Genomic DNA, 23454 nt, shown 5'->3' with positions numbered 1-23454 from the left:
GGTACCTGAGAGCAGTGAAGCAGACTGAGCCTCAAAGCAGCTGCGAGTGCAATTCTGAGTTCATTCATGGAGAAATCTTCACCACTTGTGACACAGTAAGTCTGTGGCTGCAGGGATCTCCTAAAGCTGACCCAGGACAGGACTGACAGCACTGTAAGGATGGCTCTGCTGCCCTTTCTGCTTTGGGGGAGGATGTGCTCTAGGGCAGGGCTGCCCTGGGCACCGTCAGAGGGACAGGGCAGGATGGCTCCTGCTGCCAGGGACAGCTGCAGGGGCTGAGGCTGGGGCTGCAGCCAGGGGTTCCCAGGGCTGTGGTGCAGAGCAGGTGCTGCAGCCCTGAGGGCTCTTGGCCAGGCCAGGGCATCTGCCACCTGCCAGGAGCAGCTCTCAGCCTGCCTGGGAGCTCCCCATGGACTGTGGGGAGAAGTTGGAGGTGGAAGGAGTGACCCCCATCAGGGGAGATTCCTCCTGCTGAGGAGATGGTGCTGCATGGCCAGGGATGCTCTCAGCTTTCTCCTAAAGGAAAGAGAAAGGGGTTGTCAGGGTTGTCTGTGTCACTGAGACTGCTGCACTGTCACCCCAGGGATCAGCAGATCTGCCTCAGATCTCCCTCAGAAAGTGCCTCCTCACCCTCCTCTACCTACAGACAGCACCAGCAGCACCTTGGCTTGCAGCATCTCTGTTTGTCTGAGCTGCCCTTAAGGCCCTGGAGCCAGGGAGATGCCTCTGGGCAGTGGCCTGTGCTGGGAGGGGTGTGCAGGGCAGAGCTGAGCCCCCAGGGCTGGGCAGGGCACTGGGAGCACTGGCAGGGACAAGGCTTGAATAGGGAGAAAGAGCGCCCAGTAGGAAATCTCCCAGCAGCCCAGAACCAAACACTTGGAATCCCTCCCTGTCTAGCTGCACAGGGAAAGAAAGAAAAGTTTAGAGAAATTACTTTGAAATTGAAGCCTTGAAACACTCAACTTTATTTTCCCAGCATGTTTTAGGTGCAGGCACCCTGAAATAGAGTAATGAAGAAAGGCCATTTGTGTGGGGACCATCAGGTCTGACTGCACTGGGGCCCAAGGAGTCCTGTTTTCCCTCTGGGCTCCCCAGTGCTCAGGCTGAGACCAGTGCTAAAGAAGTAGATTTCTGTCCCTTTAAAGAAAGGGGCAGTAACTCAGGACAAACCTGAGCTCAAAAATACAAAAATGATAAGTGAAATTTACCTGAAGACAAAGAAGTAATTTTTAATGAATGAGTAAGAAAATAGGATAGACTTAATCCAAAGAAGTAGGTCACAGCTTAACAATGTCTTTTTTCAACAGCCCACCATGCTCAGAATGAAGAAATGTCCAACAGCAGCTCCATCAGCCACTTCCTCCTGCTGCCATTGGCAGACACAAGGCAGCTGCAGCTCCTGCACTTCTGCCTCTTCCTGGGCATCTCCCTGGCTGCCCTCCTGGGCAACAGCCTCGTCATCAGTGCCGTGGCCTGCGGCCACCACCTGCACAGCCCCATGTTCTTCTTCCTGCTCCACCTGGCCCTCACCGACCTGGGCTGCATCCTCACCACTGTCCCCAAAGCCATGCACAATTCCCTCTGGGACACCACGACCATCTCCTACTCAGGTTGTCTCATCCAGGTCTTTCTGTTTGTCTTTTTCATGTCTTCAGAGCTTGCCCTGCTGACCATCATGTGCTATGACCGCTACGTGTCCATTTGCAAACCCCTGCACTACGGGACCCTCCTGGGCAGCAGAGCTTGTGCCCACATGGCAGCAGCTGCCTGGGCCAGTGGCTTTGTCTATTTACTGCTGCACACAGCCAATACATTTTCCCTGCCCCTGTGCCATGGCAATGCCCTGGGCCAGTTCTTCTGTGAAATCCCAATGATTATCAAGCTTTCCTGCTCCCAATCCTTCCTCAGGGAACTTGGGATTATTGTGGTTGGGATCTGTTTAGCTTTTGGCTGGTTTATGTTCTTAGTTTTCTCGTATGTGCAAATCTTCAGGGCTGTGCTGAAGATCGCCTCTGAGCAGGGACGGCACAAAGCCTTTTCCACCTGCCTCCCTCACCTGGCTGTGGTCTCTCTCTTCCTCAGCACCTCATTTTTTTCCTACCTGAAGCCCCCCTCCATCTCCTCCCCATCCCTGGATCTGGCCCTGTCAGTTCTGTACTCAGTGGTGCCTCCAGCCCTGAACCCCCTGATCTACAGTCTGAGGAACCAGGAGCTCAAGGCTGCAGTGTGGACACTGATCCCTGGACGATTGCAGAAACACTAAACTGCTGGCCGGTTTCTGTGAATCATTTGCAATAAAAGTCTTCTTTGAAAGTTCTTGTTGCTTCGCTTCTGCTTTTTTTTTCAGTGTGTTTTAGTTTTCAATGATGTTCACAAAGCAAAGCCATTGTTTGTGCTCTTTCTTGTTTGTTTCTGTCAACCTTGGCTGTGGTCCCAGTCTGTGTCAATAAGGGGCTGGGATCTCAGTAGTTTAAATGAAATAAAGGATCTCCTAGCAGAGTTTTCACAGGAGATCCCCCTTTTATTCCCTTCTCTGGTGCTGCAGCAGCAATGTCTGTGTGCAGAGCTGGGGGCAGATCAGGGCTGGCACAGCAGCTGTGCCCAGCACCAGCAGCCCTTGGTGTTGCAAGTGCTGCTCCCGTGGCCCTGCCCCGCTGCCCTCCTGGCCCTGGTGTTGCTGTAGGGCCTGAGGGCTCTCGGGGCCGGGCACAGGGCTGGGGGTGGCAGTGCCGGGGCTGCAGCAGGGACAGGCCATGGGCACTGCTGGGGCAGCGCTGACACCTCAGGGCAGGGCCTGGGGGCTCCAGGCTCCTTGCCCAGGCTCTCTCCAGAACAAACCCAGGCCAATGCTCAGCACAGAAAAGCCCCATGAGCAGCCCCAGGGTGGCCCTGGGCAGGCTGGGGACAAACAGTATCACACCATGGGAATGTCTTTGGGGAGCAGGATTGTCCTCCAAGTGCTTCAGGAATTTTCTGCAATCTCCAGAGGCAGCACAGGCCAGGGAGGCACATCTGGGCTGCTGTGTCTGGCTGTGGAGCTCTCTGTTCTGGGAAATGAGGAGGGGCTGCAGAGGCTCTGCAGGACTGACAGGATGGGCTTTGGGGCTGTGAGGAGAAGCTGAGGGACCTGGGCTTCTGGACCTTCTGAAGAGGAGGTCAAGGCCTCATCCTGCAACTGCTGCAAGGGGGCTTTCAGAGAATCACAGAATAAACCAGGTTTGACAAAACCCTTTATATCATCAAGTCCAACCTGAGCCCTAAAACCACTTTGTCTCCCCTGAGCCTCCTCTTCTCCAGGATAAACAACTCCAGCTCCTTCAGCTGCTCCTCACAGGACTTGTGTTCCACACCCCTCACCAGCCTTGTTGTCCTTCTCTGGACACACTCCAGCCCCTCCACGTCCTTCCTAAATTGGTGGCCCAGTACTGGAGACAGCACTCAAGGTGCTGCCTCATCAGTGCCGAGCACAGGGGAAGGATCACTGCCCTGGTCCTGCTGGCCACACCATTCCTGATCCAGGCCAGGGGCCATTGGCCTTCTTGGCCACCTGGGCACACTGCTGCCTCATGTCCAGTCTGCTGTCCAGCACTGCCCCAGGGCCCTTTCTGCCTGGCCACTCTCCAGACACTCTGTCCCCAGCCTGGAGCACTGCAGGGGTTGTTGTGGCCAAAGTGCAGGACCCGGCCCTTGGTCTTGTGAAACCTCCCATGGCTGGATTTGGGCCCTGGATCCAGCCTGTCCAGGGCCCTGTGCACAGCCCTCCTACCCTCCAGCAGATCCACACTCACACCCAGCTTGTTGTCACCCTTTTTCCTTGAGGTCCTAGATAGATTTAAACCTATCAACTGTAGTCATGAACAAAAATCAAGTATATAAAGGCAAAAACAAAGGTTGTGGTCACTTCAAGGGACTATGTGGGACAGAATTATGATAGGATGTCAGCTGATTAATGGAACCACTCATAAGAAAACAATCCAAATCAGTGTTTGAACCACTTCCACAAACACAAGGCAGTTTGTAGTTGTTCAAGTGAATTGGACTGTTGGTATAACTTTACCTTAGTACAGACCATTCAGGTGCTTTTTCTCTGGGCCCATGATAATATTGGGCTCTTCTTTAGATTTAAAATAAATGCCAACAACTGAGCCCATTACAACTTATACCAGCACTCCAGCTCAAACCCAAGTCACCCCACCTAGGTCTGAACCCAGAATTTATAAAATCAGCCCATATGTGATAAGGAACATGGGCCAACAGCAATTGCTGTTTAATCCAGAATGGTCTCCCAAGAGTGTTGAATTACTAATGCGAACTAACACCTCTGAAGTTCAACCAGCCAGCTCTTCCTTCCTAAAGACATCCTTTGAGGGCTGGACAACAAAGTTGCAAAGGGAAGCATACACCAGGGACAGAATGTGAAGGGATCTGACTGGAATATTAGCAACAGGGCTGGGATTTCTAAATAGAATTGATTCAGAAATATTAATTAATAAATTTGCCATTGTGACAAGTGACCTAACAAAATTAAAACAACCCTTACAGTCATCTTTGTTGGCATTGGGAACCAGTCAGTGGCATGTTTCAAAAGTATTGCCAAGTTTGGAAAAATATTGCCAAGTTTGGAAAAAAACAGGGGACCAAGAGCATAAGTTAACCATAGATGCACTTGCTATGGCTCAGGGTAATGTGTCTTTGGCTTTCAGCTGTGTGCAGGAACAATTATGGCTGCAATCAACAGCTGCCTCAATTATAAGGGAAGGAAGTGAAGGGGCCTTTCTGACTGATGTTTAGATACCCCCGCCCACCTCTGGGGGCTTTAGCTAGCTCAGTTATTAGGAGGTTTTGGAGAGAATTATACCAAGGATGAGATAAAAAATATCGGAGAGGTCCTTTCCTTGAGACCTTTGTCCCAGGCGTTTATTCTTCGAAATTCCAGGGGAGAAAGAGAGAGAACAAGGAAGAGCGATGGCCTTATATAGCCCCCTGCTCAGGGAAAAGATGGCTGGACCACACCCAATGAGGTCAGAGAAGGAAGGAAGGGTCACTCTATATGGTAGGAACTATAGAGGGTTAATAGTAGAAACCATTCCCCTAGAGAATTACAACACACTGAGATTCAAAAAGCTGTCTGGGACAATGCTACTGATTTTGAAAAAAAATTTCCATCCTGGTGGACCTTGGTAAACTTCACCCGTGATCCAATTGCTGACACAGCTACTGCTTTTGTGCTCACTGTACACAAGGTCACAGTTTATGTTATTCACCCCATTATAGCATTAGGACTGAATCATGAGAGATCAGGGCTCTACCCCTCAGAACACAGGACATGGGCATGGGGAGTGGATGGGAAAGGGCAAACTGTGACAGGGATTCATTTGTGAAAGTAACACAATTGATGCTCAAGACATATGTCTTGATACTGAACAGGGTGTTTGTCACTTTGAAATTCATCCAAACACTTGTCAAAGGACTGTTCTTGTATATATTGGTCAAGGTTGTGTGTGTTTGTGAACTGCATGTGCTTTTATAGAAATAGACAAGGATAATGTAACTTTGCCTGACAAGAGTAATTTTGATCTTTGTATTTGTAATTTTGTTAAGATTTTAGGGTGTGACTTCGTGTATTTAGTATCAGTTGTGTCTCGCCAGCTACTTAAGTCTGACAATAAGATGTATCACAGGTTGTCACCCACACCTACTGGGATGAACCTCATTTTAGTCAGACAATTAATTAAGCATCAGGACTGTGCCAAAATTCTAAAAGATATTCAGAAAACTGGGGAGAAAACTTTAATTACTCTCCATTGTGACACAAAAGAAACAAACAAGGTTCTGCAAAGAGTAAAACAGGAGGCAAGACACAACTGGTGGGATTCACTTTTTGATGGTCACCCACTGCAACTGGAATCCTAAATATATTGTGTCACCCCATCATTATCTACCAATATTAGTATTAGTTAAGTGCTGTCTTTTGTAATGTTTATTTGGAATTGGAAACTATTATAACAAATAGCAACATTAACTCTTTATCCCAAGTACATGGCAAGGCATTGAGAGACACATCTGGTAAGGATTGGAATTTGAACTAAGTAAAAGAATTTACTGCCTTTTTGAAAAGGGGGGAATGAAACATGGGATTGGAAACTAGAGGATATGAGTCATAGAAATTAGGAGACATTGATATAGAATAGGCATTCAGATGATGTGTATTGCCTAATATTTGCTGCTCTTTGTAATGTTGCTTGAGAAGGGAAGGGACATGACTATTGCCAGAACAGCAAGAAGGAATGCAGGGATGTCTGATAAGGAGAGGATGCTTGCATGGACAGGAGACAGGAGCACAGGATTGCCAGAGATACTGAGATAGCGAGGCCCCTTTGACCCCAGAACCAGATAGAACTGGCCTTGTAGCTTGGACTGTGGCCAGAGGATTGGTGGGCATGCACAGGGCAGTGGGGTCAGGAGTTCATCACTGAGGAAAAGTGTTTTCTTCATCTCTGAGACAGCCAAGACAACCACCAGTGAGAAAGGCACAGGAGCAAAGGACTGATAAGACAATTATCATATGAAGCACAAAGGAGGGGAGCCAAGGAATGAATATGCACAGGTGTGAAATTTGATGCATATGTAACAACCTCAATGTTAAAAGAAAACATGAGGGAGCAAGGAGGTGCGTATGCCTTTGCAGAGGTATCCTCCATATGCCCGGCCAAATAAACTACATACCTACTTTAAAAGTCACTTTGTCTCTGAGTTTCAGAGCTGTGTAAGTGTATGTGACCCTTGCCTGGTGCAGGCTGGGGGCAGGCAAAGGGCCCTTGTCCGAGCTGTGTGCAGAGGAATCCTCAGGGGCCCAGGCCGGGGCTGCTCAGCGGCTGGTGGGTTGTGGTGAGTGGCGGCAGCTGTTGACGCTTCCCTTGGAGCGTCTCCAGGCAGGGAATGTTGGGGGCTGCCAGCGCTGGGGTTTCCCAGAGCCAGTGGAACATTGGAAGGTTGGGGCTGCCCTGCTCCTGGCGCAGGCGGCAGAGCTCTGTCAGCCCCTGGAGAGGACAGCCAGGGCTGTGCAAAGGTGAGAATGGCAGAAGGGGCTGAGCTGAGAGGGAGCCAGAGGGATGATGGAGTCCAGGCACTGGGGGCCTGGGCATCCCTGGCAGGGGTGTGCCAAGGCTCCTGGAGCTGGGGCAGCCTCGGGGCTCTGAGCATTCCCTGGGGAGCCTGGTCAGAGCCCAGCCCGGCCTGCAGGGGAAGGAGCTTTTGGTGCTCTGGGGCCCGGGGCCGGCCTGGCCCAGGCCCAGCCGTTGCCTGGGCTGCTGTCCCTGCTGGCCCGGGGCCCGGGTGGGAGCTGCCCCAGCGCCGGCCCTGGCAAGGAGCCGCAGCCCCCGGGGAGCTGCCAGCTGCGTCTGCTGGGCTGCGGGCGAAGGGAGGCGGCGGCCGCAGAGGCGCGGGGAAAGGTCCTGGCCCCGGCTGCAGCTCCCGGCCCAGAGCAGGGAGGAGCGGCAATTGCTGGCTGAGAGAGACCCTTGGCAAGGGCCTGCAGGGAGAGGAGACAGGGAAGGGCTTTGCGCTGCCGGGGCCCGGCTGAGATGGGATATGGGCATGGACTTGTAGCCTGGGAGGGCGGTGGGGCCCTGGGCCAGGTTGGCCCCAGAGTCTGTGGCTGCCCCCGAATCCCTGGAATTGTCCAAGAGATGGTGAGATGGGGCTTCCTGCCAAGGAGGGATGGGATGGGATGGGATGGGATGGGATGGGATGGGATGGGATGGGATGGGATGGAATGGGATGGGATGGGATGGGATGGCTGGAAAGGTTGGGATGGTGTAGGGTGGGTATGGAAGTGTGGGGGTGGGATGAAGTTTGTGAGGGGTGGGGATTGGAATGGGAGAATGGGGTGGTTTGGGCTTTTGGAGTGTGGCACTGGAGGGAGGGAGAGCAGGGGACACTCTTGGGGATGGGTCCTGGTGCTTGTAGTAATTTTGGGTGGGCCCTTGAAGTGTCTTGTGGGGAGTTGCAGGGTAATTAATGGAGAAGGCCAAGGTAAAGGTGTGAAACTGTGGAGGGCTGAGGTGAAGTGGCAGGGATTTGGGGAGAGTGAGGGCACCTGATTCCAAGAAGGAAGGAAGGAAGGAAGGAAGGAAGGAAGGAAGGAAGGAAGGAAGGAAGGAAGGAAGGAAGGAAGGAAGGAAGGAAGGAAGGAAGGAAGGAAGGAAGGAAGGAAGGAAGGAAGGAAGGAAGGAAGGGAGGGAGGGAGGGAGGGAGGGAGGAAGGAAGGAAGGAAGGAAGGAAGGAAGGAAGGAAGGAAGGAAGGAAGGAAGGAAGGAAGGACGGACTAGAAGTAAGAAGGAAAGAAGCAAAAAAAAAAAAAAGAAAGAAGTTAAATTAAAGAGAGAGAAGGAGGGACTATTGCCCAAGAAACTACTGGGCAAGATAACACTGGGCAAGAAACTAGTCCCCACAAAACTACTCCCCAAGATACTAGTGCGCAACAAACTGTCTGAAGTGCAATCTCTGTTCTGTATAGCAAGACTGCATAAAAAGAAAGAAGCAGGGAAGGAAGGATTGCAATGTTTGTCCAGACTGGGAAATTATCACCCTTGTTCTTGCCATGTTCCTGTCTCAGCAATATGAGCAGGAATTCAGCACCAGAAAATGAAACAGCAGTTACTGAGTTCATCCTAGAGGGTTTCCCAGAGCCTGATACAAGACTGCAGCTATTTTTCTCTTGGGTCTTTCTGCTCATATACCTGAAAACAGTGATGGGGAATGCAACCATCATTTTCCTCGTGTGTGTGGATCACCACATGCAAACCCCCATGGACTTTTTATCTGCAGCCTGGCTGTCCTGGATTTGTGAGATAAGAATGTATTCTATTTGCCATCTGTTGGAGGTGGGGGGCAGTTATCTTATCTCTTCCAAGAACAATGTCTCCCTCCGGGGAGATGTCTCCTGCTAATGGGCCATTAAGTGACTCACTGCATGACTGATAAGGTACATCATCCCATTGTGAGATGCTCCACCCAGAAGGAGGAACCAAGCATTCCTACCTGCATAAAATAAGCTTGGTCTAAGCCATCGGCCCCAGTTTTCTTCACTGGATTCCCAGAGGAGCAGCCATCTTCGCTAGATTCCCAGAGAAGCAGCTTCTTCCCTGCTGGATTCCCAGAGGAGGACCAGGCCCATCTACTCTATCACCAGACCTTCACAGAGAACTATACCCTTCTACAGGATCTCTGCTTCAGCAGCATTTCATCTGCCACTGCAGGAGGCACAGCCACCATCCAACTGGACTTTTACCAACACCCTGACTCCTCAGGGTGTCAGGTTTTCTGACTGTATCAGTAGTTTTGTTTGTACTAATTACATTTGTTGTTTTTTTTTCTATTTTAGTTTTTTCTAGTAAATAACTATTATTCCCATTCCCATACCTTTGCCTGAGAGCTGTTTTTTTTTTTGTTTTTTTTTTTTTTTTTTTTTTTTTTTTTATTTTGAAATTGTGGTAATTCGGAGGGAGGGAGGGGGTTTACCTTCCCCACTTCACAAGAGGCTTTTGCCTTCCTTTACAGACTCCTGTCTTTTCAAACTAAGACAGATCTTGGCGCCCAACGTGGGGCTCGAAGGCATTGAAAGGAAAAAGGGAATAATAGTTCTTAAGTAATCTAATTGTGTGTACTGATATAGAAGCATCTTTGAGTGTCACCATGTGGTCTAGCTTACCTTGGTTTGGGTGGCACGTGATCGTGGCTGTATTTCTCCCATTTGCAGGCCCTTATCTAGATATGGGTCCTATAACTAAGGCTACTGTGGCTGTTATCCAGTTTGGCTTATGGGTTAATAAGGTGAGGAATTCATGGATCTTTAACTTCCTCTGGAAGGCAGGTACATGGATTCAGAGCTATCATACACTAACTGTGTGTTTTTGGGGTTACCTTAATAATGGTACCTATTGTGAAGAAATGACACCAGGGGAGATTTTCTCCCAACCTTTTAACCATCTTTTTGGGTCTGCTCCACCAGTTTTTGAAGGGTTAAGATCCACTCTGAATGCTAATGATGTCATACAATGGGTGGTGTTGTTGATATGCCTGTTATATTTAGCACTCAGAGATAAGGGAAGATTAACATGGAGAACTACCCTGACACCTGCCCCAGAGACTAGAGATGCTGCTGTTCCAGAGCCTGACCCTGCCCCACAGTCTGTCTCAGAAATGAACCACCCAGATTGGGTGGGGGTTCTGGTTAAGGAGATACGTGAGATGAGTCAGATGCTGAAGGAGTGCATTTCCCCAGCTATTGAGAAACTCTCACTTTGCCTTCAAGAGGGACAGCCAAATAGTACAGCAGTGAAACCCACAAGTGTTACAACTGTCCAGGGTCCAGCCGAACCACAAAGGCAGTCACAGCCAGCAGCAGTTGCCCCAGTAGAAACAAGGAAGTCTAAGATGAAAGCTGAGCACCCAGATAAGGATAGGAATGGAGGAACCTCACAACCCACAGGGGAGCCAGAGGTTGCAATCATCACCGAGTCCCTGAGGTACGAAAGTCTCCGTAACCTGCACAAAGACATTGTGCGACGGGGACGTGAGGCTTATACTACCTGGTTACTCCGGGTCTGGGATCTTATGAGTACAGGCGTACAGCTGGATGGTGGTGAGGCAAGGAACTTGGGACCCTTGACCCAGGACTCAGGTATGAATCAGATTTTTGTAAGGGAGCCAGGGTCCCTTTCTCTCTGGGAGCGGCTTTTAATGAGTGTCAGAGAGAGGTTTGTCCACAGGGAAAGAATGCAGGAGCACCACCATAGGATGCGCTGGAAGACCCTTGAGGAAGAGATCCAACAGCTGAGGGAAGTAGCAATATTGGAGGTACTCTTCGGGAGGGATGGACAGCATGACAATGACCCCGACAAAGTCAGGTGCACAGGGCAAATGCTGTGGAGCCTAGCAAACCTTGGGCCATCTCAATACACCACTTTTATTGCAACAATTGATGCAGATACTAACCGAGAGACCGTGGGTTCTGTTGCCAACAAGCTGAGGAATTATGAGAGCATGATCAATGGCCCAATGCAGGCTCATATCTCAGCTGTGATTAAGGAGTTCAAAGAGGAGATGAGAGAGATGAGGGAGGAGATGAAGAAAGTTAATGCAGCCCCTGTGCGAGTTACAGGCCCCAAATTCAGTGCCCAACATTCCCCAGCTAGAGACAGAGGGTACACCCCAAGGGCCAATTTGTGGTTCTTCCTGCGTGACCATGGGGAAGACATGGGTAGGTAGGATGGGAAACCCACTTCTGTCCTGGCAGCACGGGTGCGTCAGCTCAAAGAGGGAAACTCTAACCGAGAAACTTCCACCAAGGTGAAGGTAGCCTCGACCTCCCATGACCGAGCTGCCGGGTATGATGTGTCAGATCCCCTTGAAGGAACCTCTAGTATGTATGCCCAGGAAGGGAATAATAACCAGTGTTAGAAGTGCCCTGTCTCTAGCCAGGGAGAGGCACGGGAAAACCGGATCTTCTGGACAGTGTGGATCCGATGGCCTGGTGTCAGAGTCTGTCCGAGGATGTGTTATGCCTCACAACTGTCTCCGATGGTTGAAGACCAAGACCCCCGGAGAGACTGGGGAGAGCCCCTGGCCTGGCTGAGGTGGGGCACCTGCCGAGGACTGATACGCATCTCCACAAGAATGGAATGCAAGAACAATAGCAGCTCGTTACAGTGGACTGAGCTGGTTATACTGACCGTGCTAGAAGGGTACAGCTTGCTGCTTGTTCCTGAGCACCCAACTTTGACGCAGGTGCCTGCACTGGCCCAGTGCCCTCTTTGGCTCCATTCCACTCGCCTTGGTCCTTTTCCCGACCACCCTATAAAGACTCTGCGGATCCCGTGCACCCTTTGTGTACACCCCACTGGAGAAGATCGCGTCTATGGGCATCTCTACGTCTTGAGGACCTCCGACTCTCCACGTGGTAGCTATAATCCCCCTTCCCCTCTTTCTCTATCTTTCTCACTATTCTCTATTTTCTTTCCCTACTATCGCATTGTGGGCACTAAATAAAAGTGCATTTTTTGTTTAAGCAAACTGGTTTGTCCCCTGTTGTGTCTTTTGCACTTTGAGATCTCCAAAACGAACCATCAGGTTCCCCGCATATGTTTGCGGACCCTGACATTAAATTGGCGTCACGGACAGGATCTTGATAGACTGTGGAGTTGCGGGTTTTATATAGTTTGTAGAAGGGGAAGGACCCTCGTCTCAGCCGCACCCAGCACGCCACTTCGGTGAGCGCTGTTAGAAAGCAAGGGGGGCGAGGGAAAATTCCCGCAAACTGTATACACCCAGGCGAATAAGCACTCCCTGTCATCAGGATATTTCAGAAACGATCTCACTGTGCAAAAGATGGGACTCTGTGTTTTAAGCTGCTTGGTGTAGTTGAGGAGACAACAGGCGTTTTTTGTGAAGAAGTGCCTCCCAAGCAGCTGGGTCTCCTCTCCCATTCCAGGGAAGCGAAGGGAAACACAGTATTAGCTGTGCCATTGTTTGTAACTTTAAGAATACCTCCCTGAGAGTGGTTTTTTGTCCCTTCACAAAAAATGAGTGAAAATTCTAGTACAAAAGATAAGGATATTCTTTTTGCTTTGCTAACAAAGCATGGTGCTAGACCTTCTCCAGCCGGAGAAGAGTGGGCACAAGATAATTGGTTTAAGTGTGAAAACATTGTAGATAGAATATATTCTTTGCAACATGATGCTAAGTATAAACTGGGCAGAAATAAAACCATTCTTTGCTCAGTTTTGGGGGCCTGCCTTTCGGCAGCCATAAAAACCCATTTTAAACAGGTAAGTGAAGAGAGAGCAGAAATAGAATCCCTGCAAAAACAATTGGAACAGAAAAGAAATCAAGAGGGAGAAGTAATAGAATCCCTGCAAGATTTGGTAGAAGCTTTGCAAAAACAATTAGAACAGGAAAGAAATCAGAAATATCTGTTGCAGATTTCCCTTGCAGAAGAGCGGAGCAAAAATTCAAAACTTGTAGATTCACCAAAGGAAACAGGAGGAAAGGAGACATACAGCATTAAACAGATATACCCTCAGAAAGAATTAGCACACAGGCAAAATTGTGGGGAACTCTGTTGCTCCAATTTGAGACCTCTTGTCAAAACAGAATTTAATTGTATAAATGAAGAGGTTCATGACCCCCACATAACCACCAAACAAACACCCAACACAGCCACTGAATTAGCTAAATTAAAGAAAGAATACTCCCGACTTTCTAGTGAATCAGAGACGGAGTATGTCTTTAGAGTTTCACTTACTGGTGGTGACCAAATTAAATTAAGTAAACAAGAAGTAAGTGGCTATTGGGGACATGGAGTTTTCTTAACAACAGGGAATACACGTGCCCCATGGTCCCTGACACAGCGTGCAGCTCACTGGGCAGGGGGACAAAGCCCCCTTGAAAGGGGCGACCCTCTGGCAATAGTCGGCACCCTGGACCAACTCCTAGAAAACATACACAAAGCTGCATGCTTGCAAATGATACATGAAAGAAAATTAATTTCTGTCTATGAGTCACCCATGCAACAGCCTGTCAGACCCGAGATTATGACCCCCCTAATTCGAGGTTTGCCAGAGTCTCTTAAACCAACAGTAATTCTTTTCCAAAAAACAATAGCATCTATCACTCCGGTAGACAGGCTTGAAAGATTTCTTGGACACACAAGTGGTCAAACCGGTTCCACTGACTCCACTGACTTCTCGCCTTTTGCTACTCCTAGCACACAATCTAACAACAGTCATAACAGTGGAAAATATGGACCAGTGGAGCATTCAGAGGACAAACCCGAAAAACCCAGAGAAGTCAGGCACATTGCTTCTCCTAATGAAAAACCAGAAAAGGGAAAACAAATCTCTAACCAGCAGCAGTTGTGGTTGCTAGGGCTGAAAAGGGGACTACCTCAAGAAGTAATGGACAAATTGCCTTATGATAAATTGGTTAAAATAAAATTGCTGCTTTTTGAAGCAACTGCTCACCAAGCCCTTGGCCCTATTCATCCTACAGATCCTTTTCACGTAGAATGGAGATTTGCCACCTCAGGATTGTCATTATATATATGGCAAAGGGGTCCTGAAGGCCCGATCAGATCTGTCAGCTCTTACTCCTGTGGCTTTAAAGATGCTGAAAAGAAGTACACTACCTGGGAAAAAGGCTTGTTTGTGGTTAGCTTAGCTCTCATAGAAGTGGGAAAAATTGCACAACAACAACCAGTTGTTTTGAGAGGCCCCTTCAAGGTTAAGTCAGTCACTACTGGGACTCCCCCACCTGACGGGGTGGCCCAGAGGGGCTCAGTAAGACAGTGGTCTGCTCAGATTGAACATTATTGTAACATCTTCTCAATAACTAAAGGAGCTGTGAAAAATCTAGCACTACAAGAAGCAGAAAACTTGGATAGCATCCAAGACAAACCTGCCTCAGTCATTACCCCTCCCTTTTCCCCCGAACAGCCAGCAAATCCTTGGTTTACTGATCCTTCTGCCTTTTGCCCGACAGCTTCAAGCATAATTCCCTCACTATGGGGACCAAGTGATTCCAGCAATCCAGCACATTGCCCTGGACAACCTGTTTTGGTGGACCTCCCTACTGTAGGGGAAGTACCACTAGTGCAGAAAACCCCTCTGAATAAATATACATGGGCAGCCTTTGATGCTCTAGGGAAAGAGCATCAAATAAATACAGGATGGGCAATTTTCATCATTCTAACCTCCTGCCTCCTCATGGCAGATTCTGTTGTGCTTACTTTCCACAGGAGAACTCTGAGGGACATGAAGGCCATATAAACCATGATAAATATTTTAAACAGAAATTTTAAATAGCATTGATTCAGAAATATTAATGAACAAATTGGTTGCCACAATCAAAGATTTGACCAAATTATAACAATTATTATAATTGTCCTTATTGGCTTTGGGGACACTTCAGTGATTGCTATTAAACATATTACCAAATTGGGAAAAGATAAATGTGAATGATAGCAAATTGGTAATTGATACACCTGGTGCTACACAAAACAATGTTTCTTTGGCCCTTAAACTGCATCCAGGCACAGCTTTGGATGCAGATGGTTGTTGCCTTAATTATAAGGCAAGAAGAAGAAAGAATTCTTCCTACTGAAATTTGGAAAATACTTTGGAACAATTCAAATTATTTTCAAAGAGAATTCCAATCCTGGTGGAAATTAGTGAACTTTACCTATAACCCCAATACGAACACAGTTACAGCCTTTGTGTTAACAATAGGTAATGCTTCAGTGCATTTGATATTCCCTATCATTGCATTAGGTATAAATCATGATGGAGCTATTCTCTATCCTTCTGAGCATAGAGAATGGGCCCGTCAAACTGTCAATTTAGAATCTTGTGTTGTTAGGGAGCAGCAAGGTTTCATTTGTGAAAGTAATGCAATCATAGCTCAGGACATTTGTTTGGACACCGAGCAAAATATTTGTCATTTTGAAGTACATCCTAACGAAGCTCCTGGAACAGTGCTCGTGTATATAGGCAATGGGTGTGCATGCTTTAGGACTGTCTGTGATGTTGTAGTTGTAGAAAATGCAATAGTAGATACTAAAAATCACTCAAATTTTTGTGTTTGTGATTTTACCACAATTACAGGATGTGACTTTTCTTATAAAGTCCCAGCTACGTCCTCCTTTTGATTTCGGTTTTGATTGGCCTTGTTTTAGTTAACATCCCTTTTGCAAAGGACACTCCTAAAGTTATTGACGTAAAATGCACTACCCAGACAGCGAAAGTTAAGCCTGTAACAGCAGTTTGATTTGAAACGGTTTGTTGTTTTGATTAATGTTGCTTTGTCTTAGTCATGTTAATTAAAAATTAAGGTTGTTTTGTTTTGTTTTGTTTTGTTTTGTTTTGTTTTTTTTGTTTGCTTAGAAATTATTATTATTTAAAAATTTAAAGAATTTTGTGAAAGAAAATTGTTTTAAATTAAGTATTTGATTGAAAATTGTAATTGTTGATTTTAATTGATGGTATTATATTAATTATTTAGTAATTTGAGTTAATATTTTGAAAAATTGTTATATTAATTATTTGGTGATTTATGTTGATTATTTTGAAAAAAATTGTTAAAAATTGTTAAATCAATTTCTTTAATTTTTGTTTCATTTTTGCTTCTATTCCCTTTCTGTATTTTTCCTTCTTTCTCTCTGTCTCTGTCTCTCTCTGTCTCTCTCTCTCTCTCTCTCTCTTCTACACCCTCTCTATTGTCTCTGTTTTTCTGGGATATGCTGCCAATGTGGATGAGTCCTGAAGACTTCACGAGATTACGGAACCTGCTGATGGAAGAACACCTTCGTCGTCAGTCGTGAGTCACGGGGTGGTGTCAGAGTCTGTCCGAGGATGTGTTATGCCTCACAACTGTCTCCGATGGTTGAAGACCAAGACCCCCGGAGAGACTGGGGAGAGCCCCTGGCCTGGCTGAGGTGGGGCACCTGCCGAGGACTGATACGCATCTCCACAAGAATGGAATGCAAGAACAATAGCAGCTCATTACAGTGGACTGAGCTGGTTATACTGACCGTGCTAGAAGGGTACAGCTTGCTGCTTGTTCCTGAGCACCCAACTTTGACGCAGGTGCCTGCACTGGCCCAGTGCCCTCTTTGGCTCCATTCCACTCGCCTTGGTCCTTTTCCTGACCACCCTATAAAGACTCTGCGGATCCCGTGCACCCTTTGTGTACACCCCACTGGAGAAGATCGCGTCTATGGGCATCTCTACGTCTTGAGGACCTCCGACTCTCCACGTGGTAGCTATAATCCCCCTTCCCCTCTTTCTCTATCTTTCTCACTATTCTCTATTTTCTTTCCCTACTATCGCATTGTGGGCACTAAATAAAAGTGCATTTTTTGTTTAAGCAAACTGGTTTGTCCCCTGTTGTGTCTTTTGCACTTTGAGATCTCCAAAACGAACCATCAGGTTCCCCGCATATGTTTGCGGACCCTGACACCTGGCACATCAGAGCCACAAAAATATGATGCTTTAGTTGATACTGGTGCGCAGTGTACTTTAATACCATCGGGACAGGTAGGGGCAGAGGCTGTTTCCATTGCTAGTGTGACAAAGGGATCTCAGCAACTGACCCTAGTGGAGGCCGAGGTGAGCCTGACCGGGAAGGAGTGGAAGAAACATTCTATTGTGACCAGCCCAAATGCTCCATGTATTCTAGGCATAGACTTTCTCCGGAACAGCTATTACAAAGACCCAAAGGGACTCAGGTGGGCTTTTGGAATAGCTGCTGTAGAGGCAGAGAACAGTAAGCAGTTGAACACCTTGCCTGGATTATCAGAGAACCCGTCTGCAGTAGGACTCCTGAGGGTGGAAGAGCAACGTGTGCCAATTGCAACCTCGACATTGCACCGCCGGCAATATCGGACAGATCGAGATGCTGTGATCCCCATCCACCGGATGATTCGTGAGCTAGAGAGCCAAGGGGTGGTCAGCAAAACTCACTCACCCTTCAACAGCCCCATCTGGCCTGTGCGCAAATCCAACAGAGAATGGAGATTGACTGTGGACTACCGTGGCTTGAATGAAGTGACTCCACCGCTGAGCGCTGCCGTGCCGGACATGCTGGAACTCCAGTACAAGCTGGAGTCCAAAGCAGCAAAGTGGTATGCCACTATTGACATTGCTAATGCGTTTTTCTCCATTCCTCTGGCAGCAGAATGCAAGCCTCAGTTTGCTTTCACGTAGAGAGGTGTGCAGTACACCTAGAACCGACTGCCCCAGGGGTGGAAGCACAGCCCCACCATCTGCCATGGACTGATCCAGACTGCACTAGAAAAGGGTGAGGCTCCAGAACACCTGCAATACATCAATGACATCATTGTGTGGGGGAGCACAGTGGCAGAGGTGTTTGAGAAAGGAGAAAAAATCATCCAGATTCTCCTGAAAGCCGGTTTCGCCATTAAGAAGAGCAAAGTCAAAAGACCTGCCCGAGAGATCCAGTTCCTTGGAGTGAAATGGCAAGATGGACGCCGCCAGATTCCCACTAAGGTCATCAACAAGATCACGGCGATGTCTCCACCGACCAGCAAAAAGGAAACACAAGCTTTCCTGGGTGCCATAGGATTTTGGAGAATGCACATTCCCGAGTATAGCCAAATTGTGAGCCCTCTCTACCTGGTTACCCGCAAGAAGAACGATTTCCACTGGGGCCCTGAACAGCAGCAAGCCTTCACCCAGATCAAGCAGGAGATTGCTCATGCAGTAACCCTTGGCCCAGTCAGGACGGGACCAGAGGTGAAGAACGTGCTCTACTCTGCAGCCGGGAACAACGGTCTGTCCTGGAGCCTGTGGCAAAAGGTGCCTAGTGAGACTCGAGGCCGACCCTTGGGATTCTGGAGCCGAGGTTACAGAGGGTCCGAAGCCAACTACACCCCAACAGAGAAAGAAATCTTGGCTGCCTATGAAGGAGTTCAAGCCGCCTCGGAGGTGATTGGCACGGAAGCACAACTCCTCCTGGCACCCCGACTCCCGGTGCTGGGCTGGATGTTCAAAGGAAAGGTTCCCACTACCCACCATGCCACTGATGCTACATGGAGCAAATGGATTACCCTTATCACCCAGCGTGCCCGTATTGGAAATCCAAATCGCCCTGGGATTTTGGAGATAATTACGAACTGGCCGGAAGGTGAAAACTTCGGTCTCACTGATGATGAGGAACAGGAACAAGTGACAAAGGCTGAAGAAGCGCCACCATATAACCAACTACCAGCAGAGAAAACATGCTACGCTCTTTTCACTGACAGTTCTTGTCGCATCGTAAGGATAAACCGAAAGTGGAAAGCAGCCGTATAGAGCCCCACACGACAGGTTGCACAGGCTACCGAAGGAGAAGGTGGATCGAGCCAACTCGCTGAGCTCAAGGCTATTCAGCTAGCCCTGGACATTGCTGAAAGAAAGAAGTGGCCAAGGCTCTATCTTTACACCGATTCGTGAATGGTAGCCAATGCTCTGTGGGGGTGGCTGGGAAAGTAGAGAAAGGCCAACTGGCAGCGCAGAGGAAAACCCATCTGGGCTGCTGATATATGAAAAGACATTGCCTCTCGGGTGAAGAAACTAACAGTGAAAGTCCGTCATGTAGATGCCCATGTCCCCAAAAGTCGGGCTGATGAGGAGCACCGAAACAATGAGCAAGTAGATCAGGCAGCAAGAATAGAGGTGTCAAAGATAGACCTAGATTGGCACCATAAGGGGAAGTTGTTCCTAGCTCGATGGGCCCATGATGCGTCAGGTCATCAGGGCAGAGATGCCACCTACAAGTGGGCACGAGACCAAAGGGTGGACCTAACCATGGACAGCATTTCTCAGGTTATCCATGGCTGTGAGACGTGTGCTGCCATCAAACAAGCCAAGCGGGTAAAGCCCCTATGGTATGGTGGACGGTGGTCCAAGTACAAGTATGGGAAGGCCTGGCAGATAGACTACATCACACTGCCCCAGACACGCCAAGGCAAGCGCTACGTGCTGACCATGGTGGAAGCCACCACTGGATGGCTGGAGACCTACCCTGTGCCTCATGCCACCGCCCGAAACACCATCTTAAGCCTGGAAAAGCAAGTCCTGTGGAGACATGGCACCCCTGAGAGAATAGAGTCAGACAACGAAACCCATTTCAAGAACAGCCTTATCAACACCTGGGCCAGAGAACATGGTATCGAATGGATATATCATATTCCCTATCATGCTCCAGCTGCCGGCAAAGTTGAACAGTGCAACAGACTCCTTAAGACCACCCTGAAAGCACTTGGTAGTGGAACTTTTAGAAACTGGGAAATGAACCTGGCAAAAGCAACCTGAATGGTCAACACCCGAAGGTCCATCAATCGAGCTAGTCCTGCCCAGTCTGAACCCGTGCACACAGTAGATGGAAATAAAGTCCCTGTGGTACATATGAAAGGTATTTTAGGAAAAACTGTTTAGATTAATCCCACCTCAAGCAAAGACAAACCCATCCGTAGGATTGTTTTTGCTCAAGAACCTAGTTATACTTGGTGGGTAATGCAGAAAGATGGAGAAACCCGTTGTGTACCACAAAGAAACCTAGTCTTAAGTGAGAAATGGGTGTAAGATTTCATTGTGATGCAGATGGAAATAGAATAAGGGGTGGATAATGTCCTGGATTTGTGAGATAAGAATGTATTCTATTTGCCATCTGTTGGAGGTGGGGGGCAGTTATCTTATCTCTTCCAAGAACAATGTCTCCCTCCGGGGAGATGTCTCCTGCTAATGGGCCATTAAGTGACTCACTGCATGACTGATAAGGTACATCATCCCATTGTGAGATGCTCCACCCAGAAGGAGGAACCAAGCATTCCTACCTGCATAAAATAAGCTTGGTCTAAGCCATCGGCCCCAGTTTTCTTCACTGGATTCCCAGAGGAGCAGCCATCTTCGCTAGATTCCCAGAGAAGCAGCTTCTTCCCTGCTGGATTCCCAGAGGAGGACCAGGCCCATCTACTCTATCACCAGACCTTCACAGAGAACTATACCCTTCTACAGGATCTCTGCTTCAGCAGCATTTCATCTGCCACTGCAGGAGGCACAGCCACCATCCAACTGGACTTTTACCAACACCCTGACTCCTCAGGGTGTCAGGTTTTCTGACTGTATCAGTAGTTTTGTTTGTACTAATTACATTTGTTGTTTTTTTTTTCTATTTTAGTTTTTTCTAGTAAATAACTATTATTCCCATTCCCATACCTTTGCCTGAAAGCTGTTTTTTTTTTGTTTTTTTTTTGTTTTTTTTTTATTTTGAAATTGTGGTAATTCAGAGGGAGGGAGGGGGTTTACCTTTCCCACTTCACAAGAGGCTTTTGCCTTCCTTTACAGACTCCTGTCTTTTCAAACTAAGACACTGGCCTTCCTGGAAATTTCATTTACACTCTCCACAAGCATCAGACTGTTTGTGATGCTGAGTTCTGGTCAGAACACTCTCTCACTAAGCAGCTGCTTTGCCCAAAACTATTTCTATTTTTCTCTGGGCTGCACAGGGTTTGTCCTTCTGGTTGTCATGTCCTTTGTCTGCTGTGTTGCCACCTGCCACCCTTTGCTCTGCGCTGCCATCATGAAGCCTCAGCTCTGTGTCCACCTGGGTGTTGCTGTTTGGGTCCTCAGCTTTGTCCTGCTGAGCTAATGCTGCTCTTCCTCTCTGAGCTGTCTTTCTGTGGCTCCAAGATCCCCCATTTCCTCTGTGACAACTCCCCCTGGTTCAAACTGTCCTGCTCTGACACCAGCCTGCTTTGGAAAACAGACTCTGTCTTCTTACCGTGGGTCGTGCTGGGCTCCTTATGTTTGACTCTGGCATTTGACATCTGCATCCTGTTCTGTGTTCTGCATCTTCCAGCTGCCTCTGGGAGGAAGGAAGCTTTGACTACGTGTTCTCCCATCCCATCACCTCATCCATTGCCTGTGGGAGCTGCATTGCTCTCTGCACGTGTCCTGCAGAAGATGTTTCCTTGAGCACCAACAGAACTGGAGCTCTGCTGAACACAGTCCTGTGCCCACTCTTAAATCCATTCATCTGCAGCCTTGGGAACAAATCTGTGATGCTGGCCCTGAATAAATCCATTGCATCCATTGCCAGGCCAAGAACAAAGCTTTTCCCCTAACCAAGGTGCATTTCTGGAAAGGCATCCCAAGAGTCTGGTATCATCTGTTACACAAAACCAGTGCCTGTGTGTGCAGCCTCCAAACACGGCTGCCTCAGGAGATTGATGCTCCTGCTGGGTTGTGTCAGGGTAAGAGAGAAGAGACTCCTCTGCACACCCAGACAGGGCACCAACAATGGCAGCAGGACAAACTCAGTTCATTCTCTGCCCTGGCTGCTCCCAGGCCCATCTCTGGAGAGCCACCAGCTCATGGAGAGCCCATCTCCAAAACAGAGAAGAGCTCAGAGGAACAGTGGCAAGTGAAAATCCAAATCACAGCTCCTGAGCAATGGACACCTTGTCCCAGCTCCTTTCCTGGGACAGCCCTCAGCCCTGGTGCCCAGGTTTGAAACCCCAAAGTCACTGAGAGCAGGTCATCATTGGGACTAAGGGGATTGTTGCCCTGGCGTGTAGGACACATTATGGGATGGAGAGGAAGAGCAGTTTTGGATGCACAGGACTTGTGGGAAGGTGAGGGGAGGACCCCAACCAGAGCAGTCTGTCCTGTGCTCTCTTTAGACTTCAATTCTACCTCCTGTGTGAGCAAATCTCTGTTGTGCCTGAGCACAGAGCCTGGGGCTGTGAGGGCAGCAGCTGGAGGAGGCACCAAACAGCCCATCTGCCCCTGGTGCCAGCCACGGAGTGACCGCAGGGACTGGACTGAAGGATTTGGGGCTGGGGGCTGTGTCTGCTCTGCACCAGCACCTGCACTGGGGCTGTGGCCTCGGGGCTCAGATGTGCAAATGCCTCAGCTGGTGGGATTGGGATCCAGGGGAAGCTGCTGAGCAGACGAGTGTCTGAGCACAGCTGCTGCAGGGATCCATGGATAGGTGTGACCATGGAATGGGATAGACTGGACCAGGGCAGTCCTGTTGGGAAGGATCTGCAGTTCAGAGCAGAATGATGGTCTGGTCCCACTGCCCGAGCCCTCCAGGGCTGTCTAAAAGTTCAAGCAGTCATTAAGGGCACTGTCCAGATGTCTCTTCAACACTGACAGGCCTGGGGCATCAACCACCTCTCCAGGGAGCCTGTTCAGTGTTTGACCACTTTCCCAGTAAAGAAACACTTTTTCCTGTGCAGTCTAAACCCTCCCTGGTACAGCTGGGAACCATTCCCACACGTTCCCTCCCAGGATATCAGGGAGAAGAGAAAGGGAAATGCAGGGCAGAGCCAGGGGGGCAGCGAGATGGGAGTGTGCAGCCTGCAGGGACACAGCAGCAGCTGTGGGACAGCGCAGGACAAGCTGGGCTGGACGTGGCCAAGGGCCCTGGCAGGGCTGGCAGGGCCCAGGAGAAGCCCAGTCTTGGTGCCCTGGGGCACAGCAGGGTCTGTGCCACCAAGGGCCGGGAGAGGACACCTTGTCCTGAGGCCCTGGAGCCTCCTGGCACAGCCCCAGCAAGGCTGGGCACTGTCAGCCCCTTGTCCTGCCCTCAGCATCCCCCTACATCCCAGTGGCCTCAGGGATCTGCTGGGACCAGTCCCTGGGGAGCCTTGGTCAGGAATGGCCCTGGGGGGCTCCTTAATGCTCCCAGGGACTGCAGGTTTTTCAAAAGACTTTGGGTTTTGCTTTGGCCTCGGAGTCTCTGAGGGGTTTGTGCAGTCATGGCCTCCAATTATCTGCTGTAATTAGTCCCTGGAGAGTTTTTGTCAGTAACAACACTCAGTGGGGCTCATTAATGCCTCAAAGTACTCAGGAGTCATTCAAGTACTACTTTTTGACACTGAATCCTCTC

At 48.9% G+C, this 23454-nt stretch overlaps 1 protein-coding gene and 1 pseudogene across 2 annotated transcripts; both read left to right on the top strand.

Annotated features, from left to right (window-relative positions):
- Positions 1 to 1567: 1567 nt before the first annotated feature.
- Positions 1568 to 2263, top strand: LOC310920616 (olfactory receptor 14C36-like; the record flags this gene model as incomplete). Its single annotated transcript, XM_083880676.1, has 1 exon — positions 1568 to 2263. One exon carries the CDS (start codon positions 1568 to 1570, stop codon positions 2261 to 2263), a length of 696 nt encoding a protein of 231 aa, XP_083736802.1.
- Positions 2264 to 8621: 6358 nt separating this feature from the next.
- On the top strand, positions 8622 to 21682 carry LOC310920693 (olfactory receptor 6F1-like; annotated as a pseudogene). The gene is made up of 2 exons: positions 8622 to 8821; positions 20904 to 21682. The product of its transcript is annotated as an olfactory receptor 6F1-like (transcript).
- The last annotated feature ends 1772 nt before the right edge of the window (positions 21683 to 23454 follow it).

Source organism: Zosterops lateralis (genome assembly GCF_965231275.1).
Source record: "Zosterops lateralis genome assembly, chromosome: 31".
NCBI classification, from domain to species: domain Eukaryota; kingdom Metazoa; phylum Chordata; class Aves; order Passeriformes; family Zosteropidae; genus Zosterops; species Zosterops lateralis.
This window is presented reverse-complemented; position numbering and strand designations above follow the sequence as displayed.